General features: G+C 57.1%; 5 protein-coding genes across 5 annotated transcripts; 3 read left to right on the top strand and 2 right to left on the bottom strand.

Moving 5' to 3' along the window:
* Positions 1-133: 133 nt before the first annotated feature.
* On the top strand, positions 134-1,472 carry CORC01_02206 (uncharacterized protein; the record flags this gene model as incomplete). The annotated part of the gene is made up of 4 exons (XM_022613857.1): positions 134-261; positions 405-524; positions 1,035-1,137; positions 1,251-1,472. The coding sequence occupies 4 exons, from the start codon at positions 134-136 to the stop codon at positions 1,470-1,472; spliced, it is 573 nt and encodes a 190-aa protein (XP_022479651.1).
* Positions 1,473-3,395: 1,923 nt separating this feature from the next.
* On the top strand, positions 3,396-4,908 carry CORC01_02205 (uncharacterized protein; the record flags this gene model as incomplete). The annotated part of the gene is made up of 3 exons (XM_022613856.1): positions 3,396-3,487; positions 3,554-3,626; positions 3,700-4,908. The coding sequence occupies 3 exons, from the start codon at positions 3,396-3,398 to the stop codon at positions 4,906-4,908; spliced, it is 1,374 nt and encodes a 457-aa protein (XP_022479650.1).
* Positions 4,909-5,437: 529 nt separating this feature from the next.
* CORC01_02204 (uncharacterized protein) lies at positions 5,438-6,238 on the bottom strand (the record flags this gene model as incomplete). The annotated part of the gene is made up of 1 exon (XM_022613855.1): positions 5,438-6,238. The coding sequence occupies one exon, from the start codon at positions 6,236-6,238 to the stop codon at positions 5,438-5,440; it is 801 nt and encodes a 266-aa protein (XP_022479649.1).
* Positions 6,239-7,764: 1,526 nt separating this feature from the next.
* CORC01_02203 (uncharacterized protein) lies at positions 7,765-9,755 on the top strand (the record flags this gene model as incomplete). The annotated part of the gene is made up of 6 exons (XM_022613854.1): positions 7,765-7,897; positions 7,964-8,041; positions 8,130-8,206; positions 8,318-8,558; positions 8,619-8,765; positions 8,911-9,755. 6 exons carry the CDS (start codon positions 7,765-7,767, stop codon positions 9,753-9,755), a joined length of 1,521 nt encoding a protein of 506 aa, XP_022479648.1.
* Positions 9,756-10,261: 506 nt separating this feature from the next.
* CORC01_02202 (ZIP Zinc transporter) lies at positions 10,262-12,349 on the bottom strand (the record flags this gene model as incomplete). The annotated part of the gene is made up of 3 exons (XM_022613853.1): positions 10,262-11,433; positions 11,641-11,841; positions 12,100-12,349. The coding sequence occupies 3 exons, from the start codon at positions 12,347-12,349 to the stop codon at positions 10,262-10,264; spliced, it is 1,623 nt and encodes a 540-aa protein (XP_022479647.1).
* Between the last annotated feature and the right edge of the window lie 602 nt (positions 12,350-12,951).

The raw sequence follows: 12,951 nt of genomic DNA, 5'->3' as shown, positions 1-12,951 counted from the left end.
TAAAGCGGAAATTACATGTATGCTGCAAGCGGTCAGATATCAATGTCTAGTGGCTTGCCAAGGTCTGCACGTCAACGTCAGACGAACAGATTCAGAGAAACGACAGGTGTGCTGCCGCAAATCAACCAAAAACATGCGAGCGCGGCAGCCGCCGGTCCACGTCAAACTCGCCTTAGTGACTGACGGCGCGCGGCTGGCTGGCGAACAGATCCTCTTGATAGCCCTCCTCAACAAATACCCGGGTGGCAGGTTAGCAGGCAGGTAGGTACACCTGACTCTGTCGTCTAAGCGCCAAACAAAGACAGGTAGGTCAAAGTGCTCAGTCCACGGCTTCTTTGCCTGAACTCGGATGACGGGACCGACTAACGGCGTTGACACGAGCAGAGATCCAAACAGTCGAGCAGAAAATACTCCACAGAGAATGGGGGAGGGGGAGGCGGGGACAAATACGAGGCAGAAAAGAAGGTAACAGAACAAATGCTGTCCACCCCCGGCTGGGAAGATGCCGGTGAGCCCGTCAAGAGGTGTGTGCCTCCGTTTCAGGGGTTGTAACGTGGTTGACCATGGTTATTCGGCTGCCGTCAATGCGGGGATAGGTCGACATCGAGGAGGAAAAAAGATGAGAGGAAGTTTGGAAACACAATGTGCAGACTGCAAGGGGAAGGAAAACAAGGCCACCACACTGGTAGCTGAGTGGGGAAAAAAGCCGTGACTAGGAGGACACTTCGAGACGCGTTTCGCGCCTTGGCCATCCGGGGCCACGGGCTCCCGTCATTAGTCCAGACGGCACAGCCCGTTGTGCGGTCTGCGTCGATCATGGCGATCGATCCATGTCCTCGTTGTGCCTTGTTAGTGAAGATGGATGTTTGAGACTTACATATCCGTGGTGAAAGTGCCCCGAACCCCGTGTCGACTTGGTGGAGAAGCGGGTCGAGATTCAAACGTCGAAGTGATTACGTTGCCTTTCTTGGACCTCTGAATCGTCGACGGTATTTCGTAATGTCGCATGGAGATGTTACCTCGCACTATTCAAGGCCTCGACTGTCTACGGAGCAATACCTGCGCAGATGGAATGGATATAATACAACTCTCATTCAGCGTGACGAGGACCAGGGCCAGATCCCGCGTAGCTTCAGTGTAGACTCACAGAGCAATGCTCATACCGTCAGCCTCGGGGAACTGATGTTGGCTTCAAGTCTTCATGAGGAGTAAATAGCGAATAGAGCAAAGCAACTTGATTTGGTATGCAGGATCTCCCGGAAAAGTATGAAGATATGCCGGCGTCTGGATATGTGGCATCAAAGGCCAACAGGACTGAGACCGATGCCGCTGCTCGTGCGGCACCACCGGCTATCCGGCGTCGGTCCAAACCGTTCGAGTCAGAGAACCATTGGAAGAACTCGACGCCATCCTTCCAGGTCTGTCAGGTCACATCAAATACGACAAAACATCAGACGTTCTTGGCGGGTTGAACTGATGCTGTTCTTTGCCCCCCTCCCCCTCCCTTCCTTCACGAGTGCGATAAACTCGCTAAAACTCTCACATGTACAGAAGCTCTCAATATCTAAAACGATGGAAAAGATATCCGATAGTCGAACGGATTGTTTGAATTATCCGTGGAGACGTCATTAGGAGGATCGGTCCGGTTGGGAGGCGAACCGGCGGCCGACTCGGGTTACACGGGGAATCGGCCTCGTTGCCGGCGACCGTTCCGGGCCCAAGACAGAGAGGTTTTGGGGAGTGGGGCTCCCTATCTGGACATCTGAATCTGGGACTTCAAACGTAAACTCAATCTTGATTTCATCCGCTCCCTTCTTGATTGTCAAGCGAACCGGGGTCCCGGATCGGGATCCGAATGGAAGGCTCGGAACGAGTCCAAAGTTGCTGGGCGCCTATTCTACCCCACTCCGTACAACTCTCTAGTAAGCATAAGTGCAGATGGGGTCGCTTTCTCGGGCACGGGGAAGGCACCGGTGGGCAAGGTGTCTTTATCCCAAGAAACAATGTGTGTTTACATTGGCCACCGTGAGTAACATCAACCGTCCATGCCGCTAGAAACGATGTCATCAGATCTTCTGGACATGAAAGGATATTATCATTTCGGGCATCTCGGGCATCCCCAAACAATTTGAATCGTCTTGTCCTCGTTTATGAGAACCATCCCACCGGCTCGGCAATGGCTGCGGAGGGCAACTTGGACAAGAGCAAATCCGTATGAAGGATGCCTCGTCGGCAGTGAACCGAACCTGTGCCTGTATTGCCTAGATTGAGTCTAGCCACCTTGGTGCCGTTTGGCACGGAGCAGTGCCGGGCTGACTACCAAGCTGCGTTCCAAAGATACGGATGCGGACTCGGACCAGAATCAGGGTTCTCGACATCTTTACTCATTATGGAAGTGCCGGAAAATCCAAATGTTCGGCAAGGCGGGCGTGATGACGACCAATGCGCCCCAATCGCGCCCCCAAAGTCTAGATCGACCATGCCGTCGGAGAGGCACGCTCCTCCGGTTCACCACAAAGAAGGGGGGCCAATTCCTCCGCCCGTCGCTGTGGAACAAGAACTGGCAAACTCAACCAGCTAGCAAGGCTAGCGTAACAACTGAAAATGCGAGCCTGATTCAGTCGTCCTCCTTTTTTCCCCTCCTTTTTCGCCCCTGATTGGTCGAGGAGAACACCATCTACGCGAGAGTAGCGGAAATACGCCCATCTAGTCCGGTCTAGCATCGCCGCATCCGGCGTCCGCGCGCCACCGCCCGTCCCGACTTCCCCATTTTCTAGAGCTAGATGGGGCTGGATGAGGGGAGGCTTAAGTAGATCTCGAACCTTTATCAACATTCCAACGAAGCCCAGCCGGCAAATCCAGTCGGCCGGGGCGCGCCAGGAGATTAGCAAAGTTGGCTTTTTCGCAAGACCCTCGCGCTCTCGAGTCGCTGGCTCTGCTTATGGTCGAGCCAGCCATGCCAAAGGGGGAGGGGGGGGGAGGCTTGAATCTCAAACCGCGCCATCATAGCCTTCGAACTGTCAGAGATCAGCCCATCGGCTTTGTTGAAGTCAATTGAAGCCAATTGAGCGGACGGACGCTAGATACCTTCAAAGTCCGCGTCAGTATCCCGCCGGACATTGATCAACACCTTTGCGCTGCGAATGCTCCATATCGCTGTGCCATATCCCCCCCTTGCGTTGTGAAGCACATTCGTCCTCATCATCCTCATATCCTCGGCTCGAAAAAGCTTCGTGATTACTTTTTCGCAGAGTCAGTGATTGTTGTGGAGGACAATGTCATGAGACTCTGAATCGAGCCTCATCAGCCATTCTTACCCGGGATTGTCGGCGCCCTACATCTTTCCCCCTGGGACAAGCCTGCCGGGGCCTCTCGAAATCAGTCATTCAGTCACGATGGCAGCCGGCAACGAGAGCTTCGCCGCCAGCCTTCAGCGTCAAAGCTGGATACACTACTCCATAGGGATGACCTTCATCCTGCTGAGAATGTTGGTCGAACGTGCCTCGTCAGTAACAGCAGAGCAGTCGGGCTAACATATCTCGTGGTACCTTAGGTATGGAAGAGCAAAAAGGTTAGGAGGAGTCTCCCACTTCCAGGTCGATGACTATCTCCAGATCCTCGCCGCGGTATGTTCTGCCGCCAAACGATTCCCCCCGTGACAAAACAACCACAGAGAACTAATCCCCAGTTCCGTGCCAGATCCTCTTCACCATCCTCGTAGCTCTCCTCAACGTCATCACCGAAGGCGGCGGCTCCAATCTCTACCCCCCCGAACTAGCAGGAACATTTACCCCGGACGAGATCCAAGACCGCATAACCGGCTCCAAGATCGTCCTCGTGTCAGAGCAGGCGATGCTCAACCTCATCTACGTCCTCAAGGCCTGCGTGCTGATCCTCTACACCCGCCTCACCCTCAACCTCGCCGCCCAGCGCCTCGTCCGCTGGCTGGCAATGTACGTCGCCGTCGGCTGGACCGCGACGCAAATCACAATGTTCACCGCCTGCCGGCCCTTTAGCGGCTACTGGGCCATGCCCCCGCCAGACCCCCAATGCACGACGTACCAGCACTACGCCATCCTCCAGGGCTGGTTCAACATCTCCTCCGACACGCTCATGCTCATGATCCCGCTGCCCCTCGTCTTCCGCATGAAGGTGCCCCGGAAGCAAAAGGTCGTCCTCCTCTTCGTCTTCAGCCTCGGCGTCTGCGTCATCGTCGCAGCGCTCTTGACAAAGATCTTCAACCTCAGCGACCCCTATAGCCCCAACTACATGCTGTGGTACATCCGCGAGGCGAGCGTCGCCGTGTACGTCTCGAACCTGCCGCTCCTCTGGCCGCTGCTGAGGGAGTGGTTCCCCTGGCTGCGCAACCTCAAGACGGCGGGCATGCTGCCGACGCCCTACAGACAGACGACGAACCCGCGGACCAAGCAGGACGCGAACCTGTCGTCGGGCGTCACCGTCCAAAGTGGGCACCGGGCGGCGCCGGCGGGGGTACCGGTCTCGAGTCGGCATTCCTTTGATGAATTTGGAACGTGGCTCGGCGCGAACGACCTCGAGTTACAGAAGCCGCCGCGCGCGTTGAGGTCGACGGCGAGCAGGCGGTACATCTTGGAGCACGAGGACGACGAGCCCGAGAGCTCGGCGGTCCGGGAGGAGAAGAACGAAAAGAGGATGTCGTCGATTGCGGAGTATAGCGTAGGGGACGGGGGAAGCAGCATGGGATCAAGTCCCGCGCCCCAACTGTCGCCTTTGGATGTTGATCAAGGCCGGTTTGACTGGGAGTACCAGCGCCGGAGCCGTATCAGGTCCGGGGCGACAGGCTTTACCGTAGGGCATTATCAGCTGGCGTGGGAAGATCGAGACCGGAGTCATGATAAGGCGGATGGGACAAGTGCGAGCTCGACGTAGATGATTCTTCTACAAGCTAGGGCGATTGGTTGGTTTGGCTTACCGGCGTGTACGTGTTGAGCGTTTGGGAATACCCTGGGACTGCTTTCACGGCGTTACATTGTACATACAGACATGGTAGCAGGGTCGGCACCCATAAAGGCCAGGCATCTGTGCTCAATAGATATTATTGAGATAACATACTGTAGCCAAGATCGTTGCGCAGTCGCCGTGCGTCGCAGCTGGATGTCAGTGGACGGAACGATGTCCACCGATTCGTTGCGCAGTACCAGGGGCTCGCGACGCTTGTGAGAAGTATTCGTATTCGTGTGCCTCACGGGCATTGGTATCTATACCAGGCATGAATAACAGAAAAAACAGGGTATCGAAGCAATTCCAAACAACGCGTAACATCTTTCCATCTTCGGCTCGTAGTCGTGGTATTCGCATATCTCGTCACGTTCCCGGCCGGCGGGATGGGATGCCCCCCTGCGCAGTATTCCATGGCTACCTAGCTCCCATCGTGATTCAGTCACCCGACCAACTCTGCTTAGTCCAGCCAACTCCATGTGCCCGTGACTCTGCCCTCGTCTTTATTGGCCAATCGATTGAACACGGCGGGACTCAAATCAAGGTCGGTCGGCTCGCAGCCGGTACAGCGATCTACAACAGTGACATCCACCGAACCCTCGCCGTCGCGCCTCACACGAATTTTCTTGCCGCAGAGAGGGTTGCTGTTTGGATTGCCGCCGCTCTGTACATCGTCCCACACGTAATGTGAGACCGCAACGATCATGTCGCTGTCGCTGCTCGTCTTTCCGCAGGCGCCCAGACCGGGGTCGTAGTATGTGAGGTCACCGGTGTGAACCTCTTGGTTGGTCGGAAGGGGCAGGTCTTGCTTTCCACCGCCCCGTTTGGAGAGACCCAGGCCGAGGGCGAGGGGGAGGATGAGCAGGAATAGGACTGCCAGCGGCAAGACGACGAAGAGGAGGAAACGCTTTCGGGAGAGGCCAAAGTAGGTCCTTTGCGGCGGGAGTAGAGCGTCAAAACGGGCTGCCAGGGAGGGACGGGTCTTTGGCGCAGTCGTTGCCGTAGCGGCCGCTGCGCCAGCCGCTGCGCCGGCAACTGGTGCTGCTGTATGGGTTTGATTATCCGAGAGTTGGGCGGTGTCCTCTTTTGCGAATTCGTAGTCAGTTGCGGCTGTGGTGGTGCCATCGTTGCGCTGGTGGCTAGCTGTCGCTGGAGCGAAGCGATCAAAGAATGAGCGACGCTTGTTGGCCGTGGGAGTCTCCCAGTCGGGAGTCTGGTATGTTTGCGCTGGGCGCGGGATGCCATGTTCCTCGTCGGCCATTGTGTGAGTGAGTGGTTGTCGCAAGATGATTCAATTCCGCAGTAGATATTGTACAAGCGTCAAAGCCGGTTCGAAGGCATTGTTCGCGATCAAAGACGGAGCGATGCGGTGTTTTGGTAATTGTCGCGGGAGGACGTGGTTGAAGCTGTCTCGCATGTGCAATAGGAGAGGAATAACGACAGACGCACGCCGGGTATGCGTAGACCTGGGAGACAAAAACAAGAAAGACCGAATGACGCTGGTGGTGGCAGTGACTCGTTTTCCAATCTGCAAGGTCGTCAAGTCCTTCGGGGACCCTGATGACGAGGGGGAGCCAACGAATGGCGACTGGTTGGTGCTGGCGACGATCTCCGTCCCAGCCGCCTGCCGGGGATGGGAAACTTGATTTCGCGATGGGTGTGGCAATGTGGCTGGTGAGGACGGGGGGCACGTTGCAATGCAGGGGCCGTCAAGGTGCAGCTCAACGCGCGTTGGGCTATGGTGGCTGTTGTCTCTAGCCGTTTTGGGGGTAGTCGTAGATACGTACCGATGTGGACCTGCAGCAGCGTGGCTGGCGGGGCAAACACCCTTTCCCTGATTTTGGCCCCTCTGATTCACGTGCCTTAAGGTACGTGCCTCGAGATTGATTCTCTCCCCAATCACCACCACGGCCTCAACACAAGCTTCATCCAACATGCGGATGCTCCATGAGACCAGCTGCCGCCCAAGCTTCTACTTCATTATGAAAGTGGACTCATACTCTTCTTGCTCAGTAGGAGCCGATGTCTTTGCGACTCTCAGAGATCACTCACGGATCTCCGGTCCGGATGCCTGCATCAGGCTCCTAGACCCGATGTTCCCAGTAGAATTCTCTTGTCCGTCACGGACAGTCTAACAATGCAAGAATCGGTAATTTCAGATCGCATTCTTTGATGTGTACATCTCGATGAATCATGGCTGAGGGATGCCCTCTTGGTGTGGCAGCGGGCCTGCGATCTCTTCATTACCTGTCAAGGGTCATCTCAAGTACTGCCCGGCTGTCTGACAAGAGCGGCAATAATACCCATTGAGAAGAAGTGTCTTGCCCTCTTTTGGCCCTTTAGAGGACCTACCTATCTCATTGCAGTCTAATGCTTTCCTTCTGTCAGTCTCTCTTGAAAGATGCCACCCCTCCACCTTTACAAGGTGTGTCTTGTATCAGTCTCTCACGAACCATGGTCTCGGACATCATCCAGATCGAACAATGATTCCCCAATCACAGTACCAGACATCTTGAAAAATGGAATGTTCTCTTGAATGCAGAAGGTACTCATCCTAGCAACTCAGGAAGCAACGGCTATTCCAACGATGCGGTCGCCAGCCTGATGTCTATCTGTCCCATCCTCTCCTAAGCCTTCCTATTTCAAGCCACCGGGAATGCCCAAGCAGTGTCAATCATGGTAGAAACCCATTCTTGAGCGCGGCCAAAACCCTTCCGACTATCTCTCGTGATCAAAATCGCAACCTGTCCTACAATCATCATTACAATTACACAGTTGCAAATCACAATGTTCTTCAGCTGCCGCGCCAAACAGCCTACGCCTCCGCCGCCCCGGCCGCATTGCGCCTATTCCGGCTGTGTACACAAGGTCTTGAGATGCGAGGGCCCGGTCAAAACCAGGCGCGTCCTCTCCATATTCTGTAAAACCCGTTAGCTCTGACCCATCACAGCCCAACGCGAGAAATCAGTCTGACATTGTGCTCTAGATGCCTGCCGGTCTCGCACAGGCGAGAAGATGTGCACGAACCCCAAACAGTCCGGTCCATCCAAGTACTGCGAAGATCGTACGTCGTATCTTGTCTTGTTTTTATTTTTGCATCTCCATATCCATCCCGTATTGAGACTCACCCTCTCCGTCTGCAAACCAGACAGCCGATGTCATACCCAGGGCTGTTCCCACCAACGCATCTTTGCCGACGCAAACCAGGACTGGCCATACTGCCAAAGCCGTAAGTCCCGCCTCCCTACACGACACACGCAAACATGCGCCGCCATGCTGATACCGCCTTCTCTTGGCGGACTAACCAGACACATGCTCATCCTATGGCTGCCATAACAAGCGCGCCGCCAGCTCCCAAATGTGCGTCTTCCACACGCCGCTCTGCCTCATCCCCGCCTGCGGCCACCCCCGCGTCGCCAACGGCCTCTACTGCCCAGGCCACAGCTGCATCGAAACGGACTGCAACAGCGTCATCGATGGCGGTAACTGGTGCCGAGACCACCGGCTCTGCAAGACCGAAGGCTGCAAGTCCCCGAGGGTCGTCTCGCCCGGCGGAACACACGAGGATGCTTGCTGGTTCCGTCAGTTCCCTCTGGAGAGACCTACAGTACCGATGACATGCTGACATGGCCGCGTCCCAGACTTACCGACATCCTGCAAGGCACCAGGCTGCGTGGCCGTCGTCAGCGGCGGCGTCCCCTTTTGCCCCCAGCACGAGTGCACATATCCGCCCTGCCGCGCGCAAAAAGACAACGCAAACGACGCATTGCGCCTCTACTGCTCCAGCCGTAAGTAAGATCAACTATTCCCATCTCTCCAAAAGCCTTCAGACCTGCTTTTGTCAATGGAAAACAAAACCCCGCTAACAAATAACCTCTCTGCTCCGGGGGGGGGTTGTAGACACCTGCCACCTCCAAACCTGCCCCCAACCAGCTGCCGACCTCGCGAACCCCTCCAAACCGTCCTCCGCACAGCAACCGCGCTTCTGCGTGGCGCACAAGTGCGCAAGCAGCCCAGACTGCGCCCATCCCTCGAAACCCGCCAGCCGCCGCTGCGCCCTCCACGCGTGCCTGTACCCTTCATGCCCGTCCCCGCGCGCCGAGGACCCGCTCCTTGTCTCGGCGAGCCAATTCTGCGCTGGCCATGCCTGTCGGGCTCCTGAGTGCCACGGTGCGGCGAGGTCGACGGGGACGTTTTGCGATGCCGAGCACGCGTGTGTGGTGCCCGGATGTCCCTCCCCGCGGCGCGGAGTTGGGACCGGTGGAGTGGAAGAAGAAGAAAAAGAAGGAGAAGAAGGAGGAGGAGGCAGAGTCCGAGTCGGAGCGGGGCCGGGATCGGTATGCTGCGCCGCACACACGGCCATGATTATGGCCCGCGATACCGCGACGGGATGGACCGGCTTCGAGCCAAAGTCCATGCCCATTACGCCGCCGCCGCCGCCGCCGCCGCCACACAAGCAGAGGTTTCCCTATCTCAGCCCGACGGAGGAGGCGTTGGGCCTGCGGTTCCAGGAGGAGAGGGAACGGCATGAGCAGGAGGCTCGACTTGCGGAGGAGACGCGGGCGTGGCACGCTGTCACTACGGCTACTGATGCTGCTGCTGCTGCTTCCCGTGGTGGTGGCGGTGGGGTGGACGTTGTGGGAGGCGTGCCGTTGCCGGCTGGGTTCGAGACGAGGGGGAAGAGGGCGCGGAGGCAGAGGAGCTATGATAGTGGGGTTGCGCCGAGTCCGACGGTGAGCGAGTCGACTTTATCGAGCAATTGTACGGTTGTCAGTTGAGAGGGACATTGGAGGGTGCAATGAATGGGGGGTTGGTGATGGACGCGATGGCATTCTAGTGAGAGTGTTGGAGGGCGATCATAGAGACTCGAAATAGACGGCGCTGGAGGATCATTTGCTTTCATCACGCGGGGGGAAGGGAAGTGTTTAATACCCAACTTTCTTTTCTAAATTTTCTCTGATCGGATTCCTCGCACTAATACTACCTTACTGTGAACGAATGGACAGCTTCATGTGTGCCAAGCATAACCCAAAACAACGCACTCTGGCCAGTAGCTTCTTCAAACTATGGCTCTTTCAACGAACGAAACCGCCTGATATCAAACAACGACTCGAGCCAGCGACAGAGGTCGGCAAATGCGCAGACACCCCGGCCTGGTGAATGAGAGGTTGATATCCAACGCAACAAGGTGAGAGATCAGCTCACACGACCCTCTCACACACAGCATCGCCATTCAAAATGCCAATAAGACACCTCACCGCGTCTTTCCAGGCGTAAAGGGGGCCTAAGCCCACGCTCCGACAAGACTCATGCCAAAAGCGCCAAAGAAGACGAGCACGCAAGCCCAAACGCGCTTCGAGCCCCGCAGGACGCGCCAGCTCTCATCCGACAAGAAGTCCTCCGCCAAAAGCTCAATCAGCGCAGCAAAGACGAGCAGACCCGACGAGAGGGCGTTCATGGTGCCGACGAGGATGAGCCCAAACTCCGAGTTCGGGCTGTAGAGGCGGTGGGTCGCGAGGCCGATGGCCTGGCCGATGGGCGTGGTGCAGCCGTAGGCCAGAGCCATCATCCACGGCTGGAGACTGCCGCGGGGCCAGTCAATGTTTGCGATGCGGGAGCCGAGGGCAAGGCCTTCAAAGGTCTGGTGGAAGGCGATGGCGATGAGGAGGATGACGAACTCGTGGCCGACGGAGACGCTGAGGGTCATGCCGATGAAGACGGAGTGGAAGAGGATGCCGACCTCGAGCATCATGCATTGGAGGATGTCCTTTTGGTGCTGTTGCGCCGGGGTGAGGATCACGGCGCCGCTCGGGTTGACCTGCATGGTGCGGCTCTCCTCGTCTATGATGACGCGCTTCTCGCCGGCCTGCGTGCGCCACTGCTGCTCGTTTTCGTCGCCGTTCTCCCGTGCGATGAGCGAGAGTGTCCGGCCGAGGTTACCAGTCGAGCCGCGGCTCGGGGCCATCTCCTGCGCGAAGCTACCCCGGTCACGGCGGTCGTCTTCGTTGGCGGAGCCGGGCCGGTGCGGGGAGAGGACGGCGTCGTCGGGGATGCAGCTCATCTGGCGGGCGGGGGAGAAGACCATCTCGATCATGGTGACGAGGAAGATGCCAGCCAGGGCGATGGCGCCCGGCATGGCGGGGTAGTCCTCGACCCAGAAGGAGCTGAGGCATGGGTTCCCGAGGAGATTGAAGGCGGTGGGTAAGAGGTGGACGAAGGCGGTGGCGAGGAGGACACCGGTGCCAAAGTGGCGGACGGCGAAGAAGAAGGGGCGGGGGATGCGGACGCCGGGAACGCTCTTTGCGATGAGCGGGAAGGCGCAGGCGAGGAAGGAGGTTGCGAGGATGATGAATAGGGCGCCGACGTGGAGGGGGGTGTTGTAAGCTGCTTCGTCGCCGAGGCCGCCAGTCGGGCAGGTTGAGCTGCGGGTGACGCGGGCGGGGCGTTTAGTGATGGCTTTGTGGTGTTGATGTCAGCTTATAATGTGTTGCGATGGGCGCGTAGGAAATCAAAGAGGCGCAGCAATGGTCATGAATAAGACGGGGTGAGGTGAGCCGTGGTAGGACGAGGCAGTGTGGGATGAGATGGGATGTGTGGTGTTGATACAGTTGGTTGCATATTCTGCGAGAGCTGATGAGCGAGATTGTGCTTGAAATAACTTACAATTAGCGGTTTCTTTGGATGCGACGAGGAACGACGCGGCAGCCTCGGGACTCTTGAGGGCAGAGATGATGGCCGCGCAGCCGAAGACGGACATGATCCAGCTCACCCAGCCCCAGAGGGCGGAGCGGGCGGGCGCAGAGGCCCGGAGGAGAGGCGTATGGTCATCACCACCATGCACCTTTTTGTTTCGGGGATGGAAACCTGGGGTGCGTTAGCGGGTGCTGGTCAGTGTTATATGAGATGGTGGTGGTGGTTGACTGTCATTGGTGATGCCAGCGGATGCCGCATGCACACCGAGAGCGGTGAGTCAGGTGAGAGGTGGGAGGTAAGAGGTGGGAGATGGGAAGTGGGAGAGAGGACCTTGAAGTCGTCGGTCCCGGTGATATCGACCTCCTCTGCACAACAATCACCACAGCTACCACAGACTGACGATTTCTACAGCAATAAAAAGAAACTCACCGTGTTTCCACCCTCCCGAAACGCGGAGCCTTCGATCAGGCTGCAGACGCGGCAACGTCTGGTAATTCATGTCGTCACCCCGGCCGTCGAATCCATCGCCGGCGCCGCCCCGGGCTCTGCGCTGCTCGCGTGCGTTGGCGATGCCGTTCAGGTCTTCGCAGGTGGTGAGATCGGCGGCGAGGAAGGGCGGGTTCTGGTTCCAGTCCGGGTGCTCCAGCGTGATGTCGTCGTTGCGCGAAGGGCAGTTCATCGTGGGCCCCTTTTGCCTTTTGACGTTTTGGTTTCCTACTGTAATGTGTCGATACGGTTAAATTACGGGTCCCTTTGTGATTGTCTATTGTGTCGGTATGATTTGATGTGGTGTCTTGTTTGATTGGAATCGTAAGAGGATGGAGTTATGAGAATAAGACAATGGAGATGGAATCACACGAGCTCAATCTTGCACGGGTAGGTACCGATGTAAGTACTTTCGCAGGTACAAGTTGCAAGGCACATCCGCTGAAAAGGCAATGGGGGACACAATGATGCAAGGTATCATCACACCTAAATCACGCATGCAGTTACATTCAGCCGCTGTTGTCTACATCCTTGAGGGAGACCGGGTGCGGCAGGGACCCAAAGCCTCAGGGGGCGGAACAAGACCTGGCCCAGCTGGCCGTCTTCGGGATCTAGAAATTTTTAGGGGAGCGGGGCGGGACCTTGCTTCGGCCAAATGCGGAAGCAAGTCACACAGCCAGAACTCAGCATCACCATCACCGTCCATGGCATTCACCCAGCCCAGTGTTCTTGACCGGGTGGTTTCGAATAGGCCTGCCGGGGCCGAGGAGTGGCTCCTGGGTGGACAGAGGACTC

Source organism: Colletotrichum orchidophilum, assembly GCF_001831195.1.
Source record: "Colletotrichum orchidophilum strain IMI 309357 chromosome Unknown Scaffold_12.1, whole genome shotgun sequence".
Taxonomy (NCBI): domain Eukaryota; kingdom Fungi; phylum Ascomycota; class Sordariomycetes; order Glomerellales; family Glomerellaceae; genus Colletotrichum; species Colletotrichum orchidophilum.
The sequence above is the reverse complement of the archived record's forward strand: the minus strand, read 5'-3'. Positions and strand labels throughout refer to the sequence as shown.